Genomic DNA, 23,771 nt, shown 5'->3' with positions numbered 1-23,771 from the left:
TTTCTTTTTAGTAACCCTGCATAAAGTCATTCATTTCCTTTCATAAAAAGGGAGGGTTTGGCAAAATGCCAATAGAAATCGTGTCGATATCAAAACGTGCCATTTTATTATAACACTATATTCTTTCGAGACGATTGAAATGACCTTTTTATTTTCTGTAGCATGTAATGTGTTCAAATATACATGATAGTAAATAAAGACAAAATCATGACAAATGGTAAACCTGTTGGCCATTTGTGTGTGTGTGTTAATATAAACACAAAACATCCTTTGTTGTTCTGATGCCAGCGTTTGCCACAGCCTGATTTATAGAGTTACTAAGATTTAACATGGCAGTTGCTTAGCTACAGAATTTGTTATCCTATATAATAAGATGTGTTACCATTCATGTGCTATTTTTAGTAATCCTGTATAAAGCTATGTAACTATGTTTAGGCTTAGTGCACAGTAGGTATGTACTCAAACAGGTATTTACACAGTGGGCACTTTATCGAAGCTGCGAACATAATGGTTGCTGCTCTGTAATCTAAACCGGTTTTCACAGTCGCATTGCTTGCTGCACTGACTGCCCATGTCTAGTATTGTTACTGGCAGCGTGGGGATTATTGCACAGTATTTCTGAGATGGTAGTGTGTACCGAAGTCATCTCCAGTGTCCTCGCCCTGCTTTGGTATTTTTGTCAAGATATTCAGGCAAATGTAAAATTTTACAGGTGTTATCAATGTGTTTTTTGTGTGTGTGTTTTTTTTTACCTTTTATTTATACAGAGGGAGTCTCACTGAGAGCAATGCTCTTTTTTTTCAGGAGTGCCCTGTTCACATTCACACCTGGAAGCTGACCAGTACAACCACAGTCTGATGATCTGCTGGTCACTGATCAGCTCCACTGGAGCAGTTGGGGTTAGGGGCCTTGCTCAAGGGCACCTCAGTGGTGGTAATGAGGGAGGGGCAAGCGCTGCCTTTTCACTTTCCCCACTCAGATTTCTCCTGCCGGCGGTCCCGGCCCGGGGATTGAACCAACGACCTTCCGGTCACAAGCTCGCTTCTCTAATCGTTGGGCCACCACTGCCCACAAGAATGAACAATGCATTATGACATAATTGCACACAAAAATGACAGAAATTTAACAAATCACAGAAAACGTGTATTTAAATGCTCTTTGGAATTAGGTTATTGCTGTAAAAACATGACAGAATTGTTTGAAACATGACTTCTTATTTCCTAATTGTAATCTTTGTAAAGCAATTGAATTTCCAGCCAAAAAAATACTTTGAGATTGAAGTTATAGTGATTTCCAAAGTAATATTATGCAGCTTAGTAGCCCAATCTTCTTGAAAGCGAATATGAGAGAAAAAAATCTTTAGCCTACTTAATTTATTCCTAAAAGGTCTCGGTTGTTTGTGATTGTATGGCAAAACAAGTGGCATATCGCATGTAGAAATAGAACCATACGATTATGTCTCTAAATGCATTCCCTGACCTCAGTGGATGTAGTAGAGGGGGTAAGTGGTGATTCACTGTCCCTGATACGTGCCGTTCTCTTGAATAGAAAGAGCCACTCCAAAAGCTGGCCGTGCCATGGTTATTTAATATTTATTCGATGTTAAATTTGGCATACATGCACTATACTCCACCATGGACGATTAAATTCGATAAACCGGTAACGCCCTCCACGGTGTGTAATATCTGTTGCACGCCGAATTGAGGAGTGGCTCCTAGTGCTTCAGAAACATGTCTTGCATCATGGTCTGCGAGCAATGCATATTTGCCAGCATTAAAATTGACGGCATTTTCAATACAGTTTGGCGCAATGTTTCTCCCCGTGCAAGAGATAAAGGGACGTATCGGGGGCAAGTGATACTTGTGCGTATGTGCACTAGTACCCGGATGGAGCTGGTCGCCATCTTTTACTCTACTCCATCCCAGTGCAGCGCTGCCGGTGGGGCGGAACACCACTCAACAAACCAGTTGGTTTCTAGGAACTGCCGACAGAACCTGACATACCATCGTGATTTTCCCAAAGATTTGCCACTCGAAATAGCTCGCTACATTACCTGCAGCTCGCTACAAAATGGGAGATCGGGAGGACTTAGTTTACCAGGCAAAACTTGCCGAACAGGCAGAGCGATATGACGGTAAGACAGACATACTCTTTAAAGGCTTGACTTTCTCTGTGGGACATGTTCGCCGCTGGCTTTTCTCAACAGGCGAGCTAACGGAACGGTGGCCAACTAGGTAACGTTAGCGCAGTGTTAGCGTTGGCTAACTAGAGGGCTAACAGGGTTACGCTCTCTTATCTATTAGCTAGCTAGCCGTTAGCCCAGCAGATGTCCCTTTGCTGGACGTCACTAACCTGACGTGACATTATTAGCCAACGGAACACGACAGTCTCTTCATGTCAGAGAAACTGTTTAGCTGTGACTGGCAGTGGCTAACGTTAGCGAAGGGGCTATAACAAAATGGCGGATTACTGGAGCGTGAGCTGTCAGAGTTGCCTCCCCTGCACCAGGCTAGCTAATTTAGCACTTAAGCTAACTGGTTAGCTACCCCCACAACGCTCAGTATCACATTACTTCCCATTCAACCTAACAATGGTTGATCCACCTGCATAGTTTCTACTCGTGCCTATAAACGTTATTAAAATGGTTAGCTACTAGCCAAGGCTACAGCTAGCTGATTTGTAGCACAAGCTACATTGCTATGTGTTAGCAGTGTGTGGGAGTGGGCTGGGAGGGCAGCTGTTCACTTTCTGGGGTGTTCCTCTGCAGCCAGGCTGTGCGGATCGATGGGTGAAAATGACTCTGTTCCTTTCTCCGCTCCACTCCTGTCAGACTGTCATGCCATCACTGGCCCCACAGAGGCTGTTTTTAGACGCCTGATTACTAGTGTTACAGGGCGTTAGACGTTGCCCAGTAACGTTATGTGATTGTGCTTATGAGTCATTCGTGGGATTTGAACTGGGTGTATTTGCGGAGTGATTTATGGTTTACTGTCTGGCTACATGTACTGGCTGGCTACTGTGGCTACATGTTATCCTTACTTACTTGAATGAAGTACAATGTATATCATACTGCAATGCTGAGATAATTTGAAGAAAAAAGCACAATCGGTATTAAGGAACTTTTGCGAATGATCTTTTCTAATTACATGATGTTAACCAGGGAAAACACCCATCAAATGTTGTGCACTTGAAAGGTTCATTTCTAATACGCTAACATGCCATAGCCTTAGATCAACTTTGGAAAAATCAATGATTAACGTTACCTCAAGGAAGGAATCCACTGTCTCAAGTCTACACAGGATACAGCCGATGATCATTGTACCATTAGGTTCATCAAGTGACCTTAAAAAGCAGCAAAATGTTAATGTAGAAAAAAGTATAGATACAAATGTAGGTTGAGCGGCAATGTCATTATTTGATATAATCAAATGTGGATTTTGCCAGGCATGATTGGTGGCATGCTTTCATAGCAAAGTTTCAACATCACCCAGTTTGGCCAAAAGTTGCCATTGCCTTGCCAGTGCATCATCACCTGTTAGAAAGGGGCGTGTTGCTTTTTTCCAAACAGCGAGCATTTCATATCGGAATGAAACTTGATGTTTGTTTTCCATTCAACATTTATTTATGTTATTTGGTCAGCCAGTAAAGGAGGTGGTTCACAGCATTTATTTTGTCATCTGTGCACTCTTTCACGATGCTAAGCAATGAGAATAATTATCCAAATAGCATCTAGCCTGGCTAATAAATAAAATGACAAGAGCTCCCCCTTCACCTAAAAATGGAAACGGCATAGGTTCCCTCAGAAAGAATGTCAGCGGCTATTCTGCCCTTTTCCATCAGTTTTTTTCACTTCACTTCCCTGTCTGCCATCCTTTTCTTGTCTCACAATTCACAAATTGTCAAATGGGCAGACTTTGTAACCAATCAGCAATGTGGGTGGGCATTGTCTACTACTGACAGAGTGATTGGTATGCAAACTGTTAATGCCTCTTTCTGTTTTATGCTAGAGTGTCAGCTAGTGATGAACATGAAAGAAAGGTTACCTTCTGGGTACATCCACACCTGATAAAAGGACTATAAATACCTGCATGTCTCATCCACAGAGATGGTAGAGTCTATGAAGAAGGTGGCGGGCATGGACGTGGAGCTCACAGTGGAGGAGAGGAACCTACTATCAGTGGCCTACAAGAATGTGATCGGAGCCCGGAGAGCGTCCTGGAGGATAATCAGCAGTATCGAACAGAGGGAAGAGAGCAAGGGTGGAGAGGAGAAACTGAAGATGATCCGGGAGTACAGGCAAACGGTAATGCTCAGGATGCAAAGGACCACACTGGAGCTCACGACTTGCATTTAATTAGTACGCTACTTGTCAGAAGGAGTGCTGATGTAGTGTGAGTGTCGTGTAGCTCCTTTGCCTCGAATATGTTCCCAATTTCAAAGCATCTCAGAATCTCAGTGCCAATCTGAGATCACTTCAGCAGGGTTCCTATGCAGGTCTGGAAAGTCTGGAAAAGTATACAAAATGAATTTGATCCTTTCCAGGTCTTGAATAGTTTCGGGAATTTGAAAAAAAAAATGTCTGGAAAAGTATTGGAACTGTTGTGGTCTAGGTCTGATACACACACAATGATAGCTTTTATGTTGTTGTAGACCTACGGCACTTTGAGTCCACAGTTTGTGTTGGTGTGAAGAGTAATGTTTAGATAGATAATGTTTATTACCCAGCCGCTGTCAGCATGCCATGCATTATACTCATTATAATAATGATATATCAAATCCAGTCAAGAAGAACATAGGGTCCGGGAAAAATATGGAATTTTAAAGTGGCAACCGTGTCGGAGCCGTGCCAATCATCTCACATATTCTGATATTTGTAGCTGTGAAGAACATTCTTCACAGTGATATGACCTAGTTAAGATTGTCTATCTGCCTAAATCATATTGAGCACCAGATAAAATCTTCAAAACAAATCAAGGTCTTGAAAAACATTGATTTTTTTTTTTGATTGCAAATGTGTAGGATCCCTGCTTAAGGTAGATATACAAGAGTGGTCCGAGATCAGACGGCACCGCTGCTCCACACGATGCCTTTGTGCGTTCATTTTCCTTGATATCCTAGCTCATATTAAATAATACACACTATGCACCGGCGCTACTGGACACAGAGCATCTGAGTCATAGTTGGCCAGTGCTGCACGCTCTCGCTCTCCTGCGTCTACGAAGGGAAAGAAGAGCTGGCTCTGGTTGTGGGAGAGGCCGGAGAGTGTCAGAGAGATGGGAGAGGCAGTTGGACTGCTGTCAACGACCTAATGGGACCTGGTCCTCTGAGATGTGTCATGCTGCTGTTGCATCTTCGTTTGGTTACAGTTGTTCTTCTCCGGCTCCCCTGGGGGGACCCGCTGCTCCCCTGGGGGGACCCGCTGCTCCTGAAATTACTGCACGCACCCAGCGAGCGTTTTCCAGATGCCACATTGTCTAAACTAGTGCAATGGCCCGTTCAGTGTTTCCCCTAGTCAGGGGTTACCAACAAAATAACAGATAGGGCTGGGCGATGCAGCTAAAAAGTATATTGATATAAAATATTTCATATCGGTCGATATCGATAATTATTGATCATTTTTAATCCCCCGTTTTTATGAATAAAAAAAAACATGAGAAGAAAAAGTTTGCTTTGAACCACTTCCATTTTCAAGGTACACAGGTAATTGTAACCCTAACACTGTCACACATACACGCTTCGTGCAAGCAGTAATTTACAGGCATGGTGAGGGTGACGTTTTATTTTGATGACGTAGCGTTGCCAGCCTTATCAAACGGGGGATGAAATAATTTGGTAACGTGTATTTCAGGGTTGTTTAATGTTAACGTTAGGTGATTCAGTGAATGAGCTGCCCCGCATTCCGCAAGTAACGTTGCAGACGTCCACATTTGTGAAATTGGTGTGTAACATTAACGTTAATGTCCCGGTCACACAAGACTGCGGGGCTTACATGTTAACACATTGTCAATTTACGTGCACATGAATTGAAACTCGCATTGAATTCTTTGTAACGTTTGCAGACAACCAACTGTGTTCGGCTTTCCCTTCCTTCTGCTGCGATTTCACGTGTGGTGGCGTGATGCCGGGTGAAAGCATTTTCAAGGGATATGATTGGCTGTTTATGAGCTGGGGCGGGTGCACACGCGGGGTTTGTCTAACCTGTCTGTTAAATGATTGGCTGTTGGCGTGTCACTCGTAGCACGCTCCATTAACAAGGGACATTTTTTCATGCAGCCGTGCTATCGAACCATCTCTTTATTGTATTGATGACGTCTCTTATCGCGATATATATTGCTATCGTTTTATCGCCCAGCCCTAATAAAAGATATCAATGTAATATGGTGGGGCAATTTGCTCTAAAATAAAAAATCTTTTTGCTAGGGTTATCTCAGTTCCCCTGGAAATAGATGGCAGTGTTTCCCCTAGAATTTTTTTCAGGCCTGGAGGGACTTCAAAACCTAAACCGACCGCAGGGGTGACCTTCGCTGGCGACCGAAATTTTGGACGTTTGAAGCCAGATTTGGATAATTAACATTTAGGATTAGACTGTGATGTCGTTATTCATTCATATTAGTCATTTATGTTATTAGTAAAAAATAAATAAAAACCAGGCCTGGCGGGGGCCTCGTTGGCCTGGCGGGCGCCAGGCCTGTACAATTGTAGGTGAAACACTGGATGGGGTCTGACTAATATCTGGAAAAACAATCAGTCACGTCAGTAGACTCTTATGTAATGAAACCTCATTTACTGTTCCAGCAAATAGTCTGACCCTTAGTAACGACCTATAGCAACAAGAGACGATTTCTAGTCCCTGTTGAATCAGTCAGCCAACTTTCTAGAGATGGTGGGATTTCCCAAACTGAATAAATACCACACATATAAACGCAAAACTGCCTTGTTAGGTCAATCTTATTGTAACTAAGATATCAGCAACAGTATGGATATCGGCAGCACTTTCTTTGAATGAAAAATCAAACCTCCTACTGATTTTCCCCTCCTTATGATTGGTGGCTGTCTGTTGCTTCCAAAAGCTGAAAGTGTTGTGAGGGGTTAATCTGCTGTGTGAGCGCAAAGATTTTAACGAGTTTCATCATCGGGCCTAGATTATGGAGACGCGTGCGTCTGTCCATCCATCTGTCTTTGGTTTATTTTGATGCCTCTTGATGTGTTGTCATCCCCGGGATGCCCATTAAAAGTCTACAACAAGACGTCAGTAAGTTCAAGCAAACTAATTTAGGCTCGTTCAACACTGAAAAAGAGTGCAGCAAGTCTATTTAGGGGACCAACTACAACAGCGTACTTCAGAGAATCCCTTCAATTGGAGGGGGAGTGACCAAATGCATCCGAGGTAAGAATAGGACAATGTTAAGACCAGTTAAGCTCACTACTACAGAGATTCTCAACCTTTTCCATATTAACTCATTCAGTGCCAGCCACTTTTGGAGAACGGATGCTCCCAGTGCCAGAGTTTTCAGAGCGTTTTCAGTGATTTCTCGAGGCCCACAGAATATTGTGTGATATTACTATGTAAACACCGAACACGCACAAGAACGAGCTGGCTCTATTGTATCATCAGCAAAAAAAAGTTTATTGATACCATTTTCCGTTCTTTAGTTATGAGCCGGAGAAGATAGGTTGTTTTCAGCGTTTTCAGGCTTTTCAAATTATTAGCTGAGATAATCCGCCTTTTGTGAAATGCAGCATTTCAAGCACATTCACTGAGTCTGAAGATAATATTTTCTGATGTAGTGACGTAGTTGTTGTGTGATGCCCTGCGTGCACCACCCCCCTCCCCCCCTCCCCCCGTAAACTCCTCCCCACACTGCACACAGCCTCACGCAACCATTATATTTTCGGAGTGCTGCGTTTGTCTGCTGCTGTCGGCTCTCAGCGCCAGAGCAGGGAAGAGCCAACCCGGATTGCTGAATGGTTTGGCGTCAGGGGCTGCTTTCCTGGCTGCTAATCGGTTGGAGAAACTATACAGACAGACAGACAGACAGACAGGGACAGAGGGGCTCAGTTGTGAGCGCGGATTGACTCCTGTTCGGAGCCAATGTCAGCTCCCGCGACAGAGCAAATGGCTCTGGGAGCATGCATCGGGTTGTCTTTGATCCACGGCTTTTAGGCTGTTTCTCGGACCTGTCTCTAATCTGGACTGCACCGAGCAAGCACTGTCGCCACCTAATGAGTCCGTAAAATAGGTTATACACCTCCAATAGCTACTATAGTTGTACAGGAGCTGCGGAAGGCTTTGATCGACGTCCCACCGTCAAAAAACGCATTGGACGTCGAAGGACGTCCGTGGCATTCTACGTCACTATTTAATTGGACGTCGAAGGACGTCCATGGCATTCAATGAGTTAAGGACCTCTCAATTTAGTACGCATTAGAACCCCGTTTGAGGATATTCTGTCTCTTATTGTTGGATATAATTTTGTCCAGAATTCACATAAAAAAAAAAAGTAACTCTTGTACATTCTCTAATTGTTAGCTTCGGGTAATGAAGTTTAACGATCAAGTCAATTTGCTGCGGACCCCGTCGAAGCCCCTCAAAGACTCCTGGTGGTCACCGGACGCCGTATCCTCTCCCGCCAAAATGTACAAATAAAGAATCCCCCCTATGTGAAGCGCGTAGGGGTGGAACCCCCCCCCCCCCTGCACCCTCACCCCCCAGTTTTCACTCCCTGGTATGAACACTTGTACCTACGTAGTAGGTCTTAACCCATTGATACCTCATACAGCATTTGTGTGTATCCCTTTAAGACTGTTCACGGTCTTAAATACACACACAAATGAGGGATATACACGCAAATGCTGCATCAGGTATCAATGGGTTAACTTGAAAGCTAAAAAGCCATAGTTGGTGTCATCACACTACATTATAGCAACAGTATCTGGTTACTGATTGAATAATTGTCTCTTTTTTGTGTGGTTGCAGGTTGAGAATGAGCTGAAGTCAATCTGTAACGACATTCTGGATGTACTGGACAAGCACCTAATCCCTTCTGCTGGCACGGGAGAGTCCAAGGTCTTCTACTACAAAATGTAAGAGCTTCCTGGTCTTACTGTTAATGACTTGAGTTAATTAAACGTGTCTAGTCCTCCTAAAGCTTCTGGCATACTCTTCGCGCACGTGCTGGAGGCGGGGCTCCGAGGAGGGCGCGCGCACTCTGCGCGGGCCAAAACAGAACATACTCAGTGTGCAGCTCCAGGCAGTCTGAATGAAATTGAATGTAACGTTCTCAATTCTATGTATTAAATTATAAAAAATGACCCTCAACATTTGGGAAGGCTAAGCCACACAACTAGTTCGTTATAATCGAACGCCATGCTTCAAAGGCAACTTTACGACAGTGAGGACTCAATCACAGCAGATATCCGCTGATAGCCTACCACGGAGATCTCACAGGCAGCAAAACCCGACGCGCTGATAGAAAAATCTCCATGGACGCGCCGTGCTGCGCTCAGGCCTCGCCCCCCCGACACGCCCCGTGCGATGACGTCATAATCACCGTGCGGCCTATGCGCTTGGCTGGGCGCGAAGAGTATGCCACAAGCTTAACACAGAGTGATACGTGGATAGAAGGTTTTCAATGTATTTTTTTAGTCCTAGTTTCAGTTGGTAATTTTTGATGGGAATGATGGGTGATGAAAGGGTTGAGAGGTGGCCCACTGCTCACTGAATTCCTGCTGTATTCCAGATGGGCAAAGTCAGGTGATTTGGGGGGAAATTCAGGAATACTGTATCAGGAAATGTTACAAATCACTTAGCAATATAGCAAAATGTATCAAGAGAAGTGTGATGTGAAGACTTGCACTGCTATCAGAGCAGGACAATTTAACAGTTCCCACGGTTCCCACAGCTCCTTGAAATCTCTGGAAGTCTGTGAATTGGAGGGGGGCGGGATCAAGGCCTGGAAAGTTTTTGAAAAATAGACATGTCACTGAAAGTGCTTGAATGTATATATTTTGTGCAAGAATTGAAATGGAAGTTCTTTAGATTTTTTTTTACTTAACATGTAACACAGTTCAGTTGAGAAGTGTTCACACATTCAAGATGCTTTTTAATGGTTGTCTGTGAGCTTCTGTAAAGCTGCTAGTTCTTATTATAACAGTTCTCAGTGGTGTAACAGTAATTAAGCTTGATCTGTGTCTCACAGTATGCTGTGTTCACTGCTTGAATTTGAGGGAATTGGGCCTGGAAAGTCCTGGAAGAAGCCTTGAATTTGATTAGTAAAAAGCTGTGGGATTCCTGACAGTAATATTATCAAGACAGTACAAACTATATCAAAACAAAACACAATATAGGCATGAATTAGTGTTGTCACGATGCCAAAATGTTGACTTCGATACCAAGTAGGGATGGGCATTTCTAGCAAAAACACTTTTCGAAATTCGCTGGCCAAATTCGAATTTAATTCGAAATTCGAAAAAAAAAATGTTAAAAATGTTAAAAAAAAAAAAAAAAAAAAAAGAAATTGTGAGTGAAATGTTGCATTGTCTCCCCTGATTCTAAGTCTACGGCTTTATTAATTAATATAAAAAGCTTCTGCTGTGGATTTTTAGCTCAAACAAGCATTGCACCACTGAAGTAAAGAACATGTTACATGACATTGACATTTTCGAAAATAAAAAACAGTTTTGACAATCATGAGTGGTTCATTAAATATTTAGTAGGCTCAGGTCTGAGTGCCAAAGGGGTGCCAAAGTCACCCCCTCTCCCTCTTCATGGGATTTCATCCGCCATTCATTTTTCCATAAACCTTGCTTAAAATGCTTATAAAAATTGTTTTACTTGCTCAAACCAAGCGATTTGACTATACTTAGAATCAGGGGAGACAATGCAACATTTCACTCCAAAAAAAAAAAAAAATCGAATTTCGAATTTCAATAATAAAAGTCGACCTTGATAATAACAACGATTATTCGAAAATTCGAAATTCGATGCCCATCCCTAATACCAAGTTTAGTATCACGATACTCGATACGATACTCGATACCTAATGGATAAGAAACCGAATGTCCACAAGGTTGATCACATTCACAAATTCAAGTAGAGCTGCAACGATCAATCCATTAGTCGATCAAAAGAAAAATAATCAACAACTATTTTGATAATCGATTAATCGTTTTGAGTAATTTTTTAAAGAAGAAAAGTCCAAATTCTCTGATTCCAACTTCTTAAATGTGAATATTTTCTGGTTTATTGACTCCTCAGACGTCATCTTAGGCTTTGGGAAACACCGATAAGACATTTTTTCACCATTTTCTGATGTTTTATAAAATTTCGGTACATACTGTGCAACACTAGCATGAATGTCCACTGAATTCGTTGAACCGTTGTTTCCACAATTTCCAGGAAGGGCGACTACCACAGGTACCTGGCAGAGTTCGCCACAGGCAACGACCGGAAGGAGGCAGCAGAGAACAGCCTGGTGGCCTACAAGGCAGCCAGTGACATCGCCATGACAGAGCTGCCGCCCACACACCCCATCCGCCTCGGCCTCGCCCTCAACTTCTCCGTCTTCTACTACGAGATCCTCAACTCGCCCGACCGCGCCTGCAGGTCAGAGGTCACTGTTTCTGCGTTACACCCTCTCTCTGCTGTAGTTCCCTGCTTTAGTCAACAGGGGGCCGAGTGTCATAAACTCCATCTAAGGTAGCACTTTACAAAGCACACTTACAAGGTGCAATATACTATGAAAACAGACAATGGACACCAACAGCACTGAAAGCAAGGTAAGAAAAGGAACTAAGCTGCTGAAGAAAAAGATGATTAATGATGAAGGCTCATGACCCAAAAACAAGTCTATGAATCAGTTTTAAGAAGTGGGGAAACATGTCAAAACTAATGCTCAAGTTGATTTACAATTTACAAAAATTTTGGTATTGGTAGCGCTTTTCTGGGTACTCAAAGACATTTTAAACATATCACAGTAAAATCATTTCATTGGTGCATTTATGATAGTACTAATAAAATAACACAATTGCCCAACCACATCCTGTTAATACATTGCCATTTTAATGTGAAAATTGTTGCACATTCTTGGCCTTCTTCTTGGCCAGTTCTCCCTTTTAAAAGAGGCTTCAGCCTCAACGGGATTTTTAACTGGTTAAATAAAGGTTGAATAAATAAAATAAACATTGCAGCTTTAAAAGGGATCAGTAAAATCTTGAGTATGGATTTTAAAAAGACATTTCTGGAAAGATTAAGGCTAGGTTTTTAAATGTGGCTGCGCCAGCATTTATTCTGTTATGACAAATCAGTTATTCACAATACCATCTTACCAACATTGACGTCCCACTGCGCAATGTCACTACGATCAGGACTGGCTAGCAAGAATCGGTCAGAAATGGAAACAGTAAATCCCCAAGTGTACGATGGCTTCAACAGAGTTGGCGTTGTGTTTGTGCTCAGGTTGTTGTGTTTGTGCTCAGGTTGGCGAAGGCTGCGTTCGACGACGCCATCGCAGAACTGGACACACTGAGTGAAGAAAGCTACAAGGACTCCACACTTATCATGCAGTTGTTACGTGACAACCTGACACTATGGACTTCAGATATGCAGGGAGATGGTAAGATGCTAACCAGCTAACCACACGCATCCCATTCATGAGTGTGTTTATGGATTCTACTCATTGAGATCTTACCATCTACCATCATTTGCTTTAACTACCGGTCTTACCATCTACCATCTTTTGCTTTAACTACCGGTTTTGTCTCAGCATCCTTTTTTTCCATGGCTAGATGCTCATTTACTAACTCCTCACTCATCACTTTCCACCCGTTACCCGCCTCAAAACCTCGAAAACAGCAGTTCCCAACCTTTTCCCACTCATGGCCCCCTTGAAAATCTCTCAAATTGCCGTGGTAAAAAGTAAGAGTGCGGAGGCCAAATAATGCGTTCTGAGAGCACTTTTTTTTTATTTTAACGATAGATGGAGCTGTCCATCAGCACCACACAGAAATCGGATACTAAAAGTGAGGGGCCGTCTGCAATAGGCTAATTAAGGAATAATTGATTACAAATTAAATAACAGTATCATCATTCTACAATGGAGAAATGCATTCTCATACATAATACTAATAATCCCCCCCCCCCTAAAATGTTAATGTTTTGCAAATGAATTGGCGCCCCCACAGGTTGGGAATGGCTGCTCTAAAACGACACTCTTCCATGTGTTAACAATGTGAGCAGCTTAGTTGCCGGCTCACTGTATTGTGTGCGGTGTGAGAGGCTCTGCTTTATCTATGTGCTCTGCAGGTTTTGACCAAGAAAAAGAAGGTATCTATAAAAGTGGTGCTTTTTGCAGCTTTGGCCTCTGCGTTCATAAGCTTACAGTTAACATGGCTGGCTAGCAAATACTCAATTCTGTCACCATCTACTCCCCCCTCATGCCAGTTGAAACACAAGTTTGATTTCAGTTGTGCCGTACTGACGACGTGCCGGCAACCTCTCTGTGTGTTCTGATATAGACAAACTTCACCTGTGTCTCAACTGGCATGAGGGGGAGTAGACGATGACAACATTTTCATTTTGCGATGACTTGTTCCTTTTTAAGTGAAATGTGTTGATAACCTATAGAAACAACTAATTAGGTGGTATTGATCGAAAATGACCCCCCCAAAAAATCAATGACATTACTTCAGAGCTTATCTTCGACCCCAGCGCTGGATGCGGCCGTTCTCGAAACACTCTTTTTGAGATGTTTCTTCCGTTCGTCTTTCAAATCACAGCTACAGAGCCCTGGGAAGCTTTGAATGACTGGAGTCAAGTCTTCCATTTTGCAAGTGCAACTATTGTTCTTGAAACAAAGTTGCATACAGTGTAGGTGATACAAGGAAACGCCAACAACCATGGAAAGTTTGGCCTTGGCCGAGCTTCCTGCGCTGACGAGCTGCCTGGCTGCTCAGCTAAACCGCAAGCAGGACCTCCGCTGACTTGTTGATGGTGTTGCTCACAGTGCTAACGCCCCATTAGAGGGCTAGTCTGTGACAGCGTTAAGCTGCATTTCGACCGCATGGTACCGGGTTAGGTTTTTTTTGTTTTTTCCATTAGGCAAGTACCGTGCTGAGGTGAGACCTTTTTAGTAACACCACCGCCGAGGTTCCAAGCGAGCTGAAAAAGGTGGCGTGAAAACACTCTCTTGTCAGAGACAATCGTCATATGCTAACGTTAGCTTACCCTTTTGTCTGTAGGATTTCCCAAGCTCTCCCGTTTGTTTTCAACATTCTTTTCTCTCGCTGCCTGCAGCTAACCTCGCGAGGCAGCCGGATTCGCCAGATCATGATGTGCGTGAGAAATCCACCTTGCCACGCTCCAAACCCATCGGTTTAACACCATCCAAGCAGTGTGCCAGACGGGCGGGATTTAGGTGTGATGCCAGTCTGTGATAGACAGATGGTTCATCCAATCACCTGCCAGGTGCTTTTTGAATTGCGCCGGCCCTTTTCTAAACGGTTCCCAAGGACGAGGTCCCAGATGGTTTCTTGACCATTTGGCAGCGTCGGGTTAGCCTTCAGCCTCTTGTCAAACAAAATGTCTCCATGCTGTGACTAAAGGTATTTTACACACCCAAGGACGAAACAAAAAAAACCTAAACCTCACTTCCATTCCGGAACCGTACTCCGCCTTGCCCCAAGCCGGCAGTGGTGCGCTGCTTCTTCCCCAAGAGAGGGGCCGATCAAAGCAGCCGGAGCCCCGCTCCTCGGGCTCTCTCCCCCCCATCCGCCCGGACAGATCTTCCCCTCAGAGAGAGGCTAGCCATGTGTTTGAGACTAGCCATGTGTCTGAGGCTAGCCATGTGTCTGAGGCTAGCCGTGTGTCTGAGGCTAGCCATGTGTCTGAGGTCCAATCATATCGGAAGTCACTAGAGGGCACTCCTCCACCACGGCGTGGTGTTGCGTAAATCCGTTCTGATACTTAGTCGCCCTCTTGTGATTGGCTACCCCCATTTCCACACCTCCTTTTGGCCAGTGGGCGTGGAAAGTTAATCAGTTTGTCCTTGGCCCATGGCCAACCTTTCTACTAAGTTTTGTGGTGTTACGTGAATCCATCTGGAAGTCAGGTGCTCATAACCTTCTGAGATCTCCTGATCTCCTGCTGACAAACAGACCAACCTCCCGGCAACTCTGTGGCGGAGGTAATAACTGAAATAAGCCCAGTTTGAAAACAGTGCCAGCGGTGGGCATTTGGCGAGCCGAGCGCCGGTTGGAGTTAATCTAGTGTTTTATAACTGAAGAGTGAATTCAATTGGTGTAATTTCGTAATCAAGACATTATTGATTTCCCTCTGATCAAGTTTGTTGGTCGACTTGCGTCCTATGTAGCGTTGCTATGACGCCCTGTTGTGGGTGGCGGGCACATTGAAGGGGTACTATGCAGTGGAAAACCAAGCGGTACTACCAAAAGTGAGTACAGTTAAGTTGAGCTGGTACCATGCGGTCGAAATGCACCTTCAGAACCGGCATACAAGTCGCTAAGCTGGAGTCATCTCTGTCCCACCTAACCAGAATCGAGCTTAGATCGGGCCCAAAAAAAAAACAAGCCCGACCCAAACCGAGCCCGAGAACCTTCTGTCTGGGCCCGGCCCGTGCCATTTATGGGCCCGAGCCCGGCCCGAACCCGAAATGTTCTTATTAAAAGTTGGCTGTTTATCTAAAAACTATAACCCTGTTGTCTGTCCAGTCTTATGAATACACAAGGTTTTAAGGTTACAATGTTATAACATTCTGATTATCACACCAAATATGACCAATTATATAAATATCTGACCACGAGCCCGACCCGACCCTGAGGAATAGAAGGGATATTCCGGCCCGCGGGCCCGGCCAGGGCTCGGGTTCGGGCTCGGGGCAGAGAATCTAACCTCTAAACCAGAATCCCCGGCTTTTCTGTCTTGCAGCATTTCTGCTCATTCTTTTGCCATGCTCCATTCACTCCAGCAGCTTTGCCTTCTTCTCAAGAGCGTTTCTCCACCTCCACCTCCGACTCATTGTCTCTCTTGTCTTGTCTTTCTCATTCCCTCTGCTGTAGAGTCCTAAAGGAAACAAACCCAACTGTTCATTTCCCATGTTAACTGTACTTTGTAAGTGTTGCTCACCCTAGTCTTGCTGTGGTTGTGTGTGTGTGTGTGTGTGTGTGTGTGGCTGCATTCTCTTCCTCCGCACTAACTCACTTATAGTTCAATTCAACCCACTCTTCCTCACCTTTGCCACTCACTCCTTTGGTTGGATTGTTGTTGTTTGTAATGATGTTGATCGCAGGCTAATGAAGCTAATGAGGCTATGAGCTCGGCTCTTTCCAGCAGCAGTCAGTCAGTTGAAAACGGTGTTTGTTGGGAATGGAGCTGGATTGAGCTCAGCCTGTTTGCGTAGCATTTGGGTGTTGTTCACCTGGTTGCCTGTTAAACCTGTATGTACACCAAGCAGCAGTGCTTCGTCATGTTATTGGTATCGTCGACTGTTTGACAGTGTGTACAGTACAGTCGACTATTCTATTGGGGATGCTGCACCAATAGCACTTTTATTAATATTACCAATATTAGGGCTGTGAATCTTCACTGGCCTCACGATTCGATTACGATTCAGAGGGCTACGATTCGATTACGATTATCGATGCATCTCGATGCATCTTAAATCGATGCATCACTTTTTTTCCCAATACATGATTTATTTTTTCTCACTTTCTTTTTTCTAAAGTGCATTTGGAATTGCATTGTATTATGATCCAAATAAACAACAGCATGTACTTCAATTATATTTTATTCGATTATAAAAAAATATATATATATTTTATTTTTTATAATCGATTTTTGACATTTCTGAATCGATGCAGAATCGTGCACGTCCGCATCGCGATGCATCTTATAATCGATTATTTTTGACACCCCTAACCAATATGAGTACTTAGTTAGGGCTTTACTGATATGTTTTTATTTATTTATTTGTTTGTTATTTTTATTCATCTAAATTTATGTTTAATGCATGATTATGCTAATAAATAGACAAGACGCATCACAATGCCCATTTTGGATGGGTGCTGCTGGATAACAAACAGTATCTTAAGAATGGATATAAAAAAAAAAAGAATCCGCACACCAAAAAGCTCCCGTTTGCTGGTTTATGAGTATGCTTAATTTATTACAATCTCTAATAACTGTTATATTGCTGTGAAAATATCAACAAATTTCTCCTTCAAACTACTATTATATTTAATCAAGTTTCTCGCCAGAAATGTCATTTTACAAGATTACATTTGGACACATCATGTAGGCTACCTCAGGCTTACCTCGCTTAACCTACCGAAGTGAACGCGGCGGTAAAGGAAAGATGTTGTAATCAGTTACGTTATGTGACTGTAACAGCGATCTTAAAGGCAGTGTGGCTTATTATACCGGACATGTATTGGAAATATCTGGTAAGCCTTTTCTTGTTCCACAACGCTTTTGTATGCTAGAAGTGTTAGCCAGGTGATGAGCTTACTGAGCTAACGTTAGCACTTGAACAGCCAAGCTTCTCTCCAATGCATCGTCAACTGTGAGCCCGAGTTTTCAAGTGAACATAAAGTGGTATCAGGTGCGGTTGTATCAGCATCCCTTTATTGTAGCCAAAACTCGAGCTGCCCGAGTTGGGAACAGTCAGTTGAAGTGTTTTGTGTACTGTGTTTAGAGAAGTGACCGATGATGATATTTCAAACGGGTTCACTCTGGCCTTTTCACTTTCCCTCCTCCTCTGGATTGTTCCACTTTCACACAGTCAGCTTTCAGAGCAGCATATTTGATCAAGTTGACTGTAACACGATCACACAGTCAATTTGATAGTTCACTCGACACTGGACACAACCTGATGAAAATAAAGTGTCGGGTGTTCTGGGTTTGAGCCATGTGGGTTTTTGAAGGCCCATGCAGATATTTATTGACTAACACAGCCGTTAACCACACAGTATTTGGTGCCCATGTTCGGTCATTTCAGTTTGGACCATTTTCCAAAAAATACAAGTACCGTATTCAGTTATTCCCATGTAAATTGTATAGAAAAGCCTGCATGGCAACACATTCATGCATACAACTATGTTGCATTGGAATCAATCCAGGTTAAGTGTAGTATTGATCAATTATACAATATGTAATCAAACAAACTGCAACATATTTCATGTGAATGACACTGATTTGCTGATAATCCATTTTTAAGGGCCAATATCAGCACAATATGTCAGCAAACTAATATATCAGTCTGAACCTAATCCAGATGCAAAAAACTTCATGACTTCAAATGTGTTTGAGTGAATTCGATTTTTCTCACAAATCTCGCCCTCCTTGCCTCTAATTAAAATAGGATTGTAAGTCTTTGAAAGTAGGCATGCGTGATGATATGACCACGTCAGCGATATCGGCCGATAAAGGCTTTAAATAGGGATGCACCGATCCACATTTTTTCACTTCCGATCCGATTCCGATACCTGAATTTGGATATCTGCCGATACCGATATTATGCCGATACCAATATTTTTCTTGAATATACAATGTATAGGCAAAGATTTGACCAATTAAAGATTTAGCAAAAAGCAGACAAAATTAAGAAAATATACAAGGCAAAGAAGGATACTATTATACATGGGCAAATTACGGCCAGCGCTGGAATTGCAAAAAAAAAAATCCCAGATTCCGATCCGTGAATTAGTGCCCATATCAGCTACCGATATTGGATCGGATCGGCCCCATCCCTAGCTTTAAAATGAAATATTGGCATTGCCCCGATATGACATTTCTGCTGATATGACAGGCCGATATCATCCAAGCCTGTAGGATGAATCCTACTTTGTTTTGTTTTTGTTGTTTTGTTTTCTAAAGAACATGTTGCATAAATAAGAATATGGAATGTTTTACATAACCTAAGTTGAAGTCGTTTTCTTATTCTGCCCAGTGAATATGTACATTTTGAAAGGCATTGGATGCGAGTGTTGAGCGGCAGCAAGTCCGCATGCGTGAGTGTTGACTAGGGGCCCCGGACTGCTGCCGCTGCTGCTCAGCACTCAGGCACGCATGTTTCAACCATGGGGAGACAGTCAGTCAGTCTTGGCCGGCCCGTTCCGGGTGCAGCAGCAGCAGCAGCGGTCCGAGCCCAGCTTAACTAGGCTTGTCTAGTCTTGTTTTCTGATGTTTTCTGTTTGTCGTCCACCAGGTGAAGAACAGAACAAAGAGGCACTGCAAGACGTTGAGGACGAGGCCCAGTGAGACGATGCCACCAACAGCCAACAACTTGAGACCCTCCCCTGAGCCCCCCTCACCTCATCCCCTGAGCCCCCTCACCTCCTCCCCTGAGCCCCCTCACCTCCTCCCCTGAGCCCCCTCACCTCCTCCCCTGAGCCCCCTCACCTCCTCCCCTGAGCCCCCCTCACCTCCTCCCCTGAGCCCTCTCACCTCCTCCCCTGAGCCCCCTCAACTCCTCTCCTGAGCTCCCCTCACTTCCTCTCCTGAGCCCCCTCACCTCCTCCCCCCCTGAGCCCCCTCACCTCCTCCCCCCCTGAGCCCCCTCACCTCCTCCCCCCCTGAGCCCCCTCACCTCCTCCCCCCCTGAGCCCCCTCACCTCCCCTGAGCTCCCCTCACCTCCTCCCCTGAGCCCCCTCACCTCCTCCCCTGAGCTCCCCTCACCTCCTCCCCTGAGCCCCCTCACCTCCTCCCCTGAGCCTCCTCAGCTGCTCCCCTGAGCCCCCTCAGCTGCTTTCCTGAGCCCCCATCACCTCCCCAGACTCCCCTCACCTCCTCCCCTGAGCCTCCTCTTCTTGTCCCCTGAGCCCCCTCACCTCCTCCCCTGAGCCCCCTCAGCTGCTCCCCTGAGCCCCTCTCACCTCCTCCCCTGAGCCCCCATCACCTCCCCTGACTCCCCTCACCTCCTCCGAGTCCCCTCCCAGACTCCCCTCACCTCCTCCCCATAGTCCCATGAGTCCCCCCCCCCCCCAGTCCCCTCACCTCATCACACTCCTCACCCCTCCACCTCAGTCCTCCCTCCCCGAGAGGCACCATCCTCTTCCTCTACTCTCTCTTCTCTTCCTCCCCCTTTCCTTCACCTCCGGTGCTTCAAGACCCACCAGGGCCATGAAGTTAACAAGTTTATTTTTCCGTTTTGTTTGTTTTTTCTTTTTCTTTCTTTTTTAGCCCTTTAATTCATTTCAAGTAAATACCACTTAATTAAGACAGTAAATAATGTTAGAAAGACAAAGATAAAGAAAGAGTCCCTGGATTTTGTTTTTTCGTTCCTGGTACAAGCGGTTCTGAAATATTATCTTTGTTTTCATTATTGTATTTTTTTTTTTCTTTTGCCTTTTTTTTTCCTCAATATTTTTATCAGTTGCTGGATGTATTGAGAATTTTTTTCTTAATGTAATTACAGAAATTAACTTTTATTACTGATATGTTGACTATTAGTTATGGGAGCTGTTTTATCTCTGTTTTTAGTGAAATGTCAGATGCGAATCATTTTACCTTTATATGGGCAATTCGAAAAACTAAAAGTGCCCTTTTTGTTAACTTAGTTTTTCAGAAGAAGTTGGCAAAATTCGCGATATCCACGTGGGGCAAAGAAGTGCTTAACTTTTACACCATAGTGATTCTGTTGTCATGTTTTTGTAGTTGTCCTTGGACTGTACTTTGTGCTGAAATACTGTAACTGTGCACACATGCTGAATTTCAGAAGGTTGAGTTATAGCTTAGCTGGTGGTTTCAATAAACATTGGGAGTAACTGTCGCTTGTGTAAAAGACAAGTCTCGATTTGGCCCCCGGTTTCTTTGACGAAGAGCTCTAAAAAAAAAAAAAAAAAAGAGGAAAAATCAGATTGTCAGTGCTTTGCATGAGTTGACAAATACTTGTTTCTGCTGCTTTTTCCCCTCCTTTTCACTAAAGCCCTTCTAGGTTTGGAGGTTTCCTTAGTTTCTTTTTTCTTTTCTTTTTTGCTTCATTATGTGTAACTTGGAGCTGATTTGTACTACTGGATATCTGACTGGAGCCACAGATGGGGAATCTGTATTGTTCTTACTGAAACACAGCATGGAATTAACATTAAACAATCTAAATTAAACATTACAAACTTGATGTGTGCGTTTGACTCCACAAATCCCTTCTACCTGCTTCTTCCATGATCACTCTATATTAAACTTAAGAATTTTGTCCTTGACCTTTGATCCTCCTTCATTCTGGCTGCGTAGGAGTGGAAGCTTCCTCTACTGTTACAATCTGGTTTCTTGATGCCGGAGCTAAATGCCTCAAATGTTGTGCCTGCAGCCTCTCAGGTGTGGGAGTGGGGCCACAGAGCAGGTAGGCAGGCAGGCAGGCACACACACCAGGAGCCAGTCCACCACCTGCTGAGGACATGCTGGTCAGGAGCTGGAGGTCAGACCGGATGGATGTTATGATGTTAGCCAAGAAATGCAAAGTATGGATGTTGCTAGTAGGGTTTTGAGAAGTTTGGTGGCTGAGAGAAAAAGTCGATGAATGCTACTGCTTCTATCTACCTACAGTATAGGCTCTTGAGCAAGGCACTTTACAGCCAGGGAGGGAGTGCTACCTACTCTTAGCAGGCTGAAATCCGTGGGCAGCTCTTTGATGGAAAACCCCCTCTGCTCCGCCGCTTGGGCTTTACTGCGCTGTGCCAGAGCGGCATTGATTGTTCATCTTAATAATTATAATGACAATAAACTTGATATAGCACCTTTCAAAACACAGTTACAAAGTGCTTTAGAATAAAACTGAACACATTAAGCACATAAATGAAGTAAACACCATGAAAATAGACTCCTAAAACAGGGAGTAAAAGCCCAAACATAGACAATAAACATGAAATGGAACCACAGAGTCCTATTTGATACAATTGTGTTGGACCCAAATCTGGGAATATTTTTTATTGCCAGATATGATTTTGTCCTGAATTCCATGACTATGTGTATTGTCAAGTCAAGTATATTTTATTGTCATTGTTATAAATTACTCCCAACAACGAGATATAGACAAAGCATCTCCCTGAGACGTACAGTGAAACACCAAGGTAAAGTGCATCGACCCAAATCAATAAATACATCCAATACATGAATACATCAGAGTTAGTGTCTGTTCAGTGGTACATGTGTGATGTAAACACTTTGAGTCCAGAATATTGTTCAGAGTTCGTGAGCATGATGGGTGCGTGACAGTTCATTATTCGGGGGTGGGGGCCTGGGGTTGTGTTGTGTTTTGAGGGGTAGTGCAGGTGGTATGTATAACATTGAAATACGATCAAAATAGTATTTTCTGCTATATTCTCTGTTCTTGTAAAAGAAGTAATGGTAATGTAACGTTTGGCACACTCATTTCTAACACCGCACTAGAAGCAGTTGTGCGCCGCGGAACCCCACCGCCTTATAGTACTGAGATAATTCATACATTTTCTGGGGACCCCTGGGGGTCCCCACGCTGAGAACCACTGCCCTACAGCATGTTCACTCTACCATGGGCCCAGGCAGCTCCTCTACTGCCCTCTGCAGGGCAGATCACACATATACAGCCAGAGGACGCCGCTTCCATAGGGTTTAAATCAGTCCATCATTGCTGTTGCTTTGTGAGGTGTTTGGGTTTTATTGAGGAAGATAAACTGGTAGATTCAACCTGGGGGGTCATATAGCTACATGGATGTAGGGTCATATATCAGCGGACTGACAGTAGGATGTTTCTTCCTCAGTCCCCTCTGCCCTTCACCTGACAGACCTGGCAGACCTGGCTCCACTGTGGATCAGATAGGTTATCTTTAGTGGGGGAAGGGTGGGCAGGGCGCAACATCACACAGACAGTTTCCCCTTGATGCATACGGCTGTAGCCAAACCAAACAGAAAAAGTCCACAATGGAAATACGCCTTTTGATTGATTGATTGATTGATTGATTGACTTTATTCATGGATATAGAGACAATAAAAGATCCAAGGGATAGCATGTAAAAGTGTAAACACTTATTTCCCTGATGTTTTATTGTGTTCTCTTGTTCTTCTCAACCTCTATGATTTTTTAAATGTATGTATTCCTGCTGGGCTGTTGTATATGTATCTTTTTTTGATCAATTATCAAATAAATTCAATCAACCAATCAATCAAGAATGAGGGGGCTTAACTGGGGCTTGGCAGATTTGTGAGGGGGCTATAGCCCCCCCTTGCCCCGGTGTAGCGCCGTCCCTGAGGCTCCCCATCTTCTCGGTGACGGTCTCGTTTATGTACAGTAATTACACCCGTCTCAAGTTCATGTACTAATGATTTATTGATGTGACACACAGCAGCTCTGAACAAAGCTCAGGGCCTGGGTGTATTGAGGCTCCTCTCAGCGTTTAGCACGGCCAGTCTTTGATCTGCCTCCCATGGTGAAGGACCTACCTGCCTCTCATGGTGAAGGACCTACCTGCCTCTCATGGTGAAGGACCTACCTGCCTCTCATGGTGAAGGACCTACCTGCCTCTCATGGTGAAGGACCTACCTGCCTCTCATAGTGAAGGACCTACCTGCCTCTCATAGTGAAGGACCTACCTGCCTCTCATAGTGAAGGACCTACCTGCCTCTCATAGTGAAGGACCTACCTGCCTCTCATGGTGAAGGACCTACCTGCCTCTCATGGTGAAGGACCTACCTGCCTCTCATAGTGAAGGACCTACCTGGCTCTCATAGTGAAGGACCTACCTGGCTCTCATAGTGAAGGACCTACCTGCCTCTCATGGTGAAGGA

At 44.0% G+C, this 23,771-nt stretch overlaps 1 protein-coding gene across 1 annotated transcript; it reads left to right on the top strand.

The window, feature by feature from the left end:
- The first annotated feature begins 1,936 nt into the window (after nt 1-1,936).
- On the top strand, nt 1,937-20,867 carry LOC310777496 (14-3-3 protein epsilon). Its single transcript, XM_083637840.1, has 6 exons — nt 1,937-2,134; nt 4,104-4,303; nt 8,978-9,084; nt 11,399-11,605; nt 12,478-12,614; nt 19,221-20,867. The coding sequence occupies exons 1-6, from the start codon at nt 2,071-2,073 to the stop codon at nt 19,271-19,273; spliced, it is 768 nt and encodes a 255-aa protein (XP_083493966.1). The 5' UTR covers nt 1,937-2,070; the 3' UTR covers nt 19,274-20,867.
- Nucleotides 20,868-23,771: the final 2,904 nt, after the last annotated feature.

This window comes from Poromitra crassiceps, assembly GCF_964638095.1.
Source record: "Poromitra crassiceps genome assembly, chromosome: 5".
Classification (NCBI taxonomy): Eukaryota; Metazoa; Chordata; class Actinopteri; order Beryciformes; family Melamphaidae; genus Poromitra; species Poromitra crassiceps.
The sequence above is the reverse complement of the archived record's forward strand: the minus strand, read 5'-3'. Positions and strand labels throughout refer to the sequence as shown.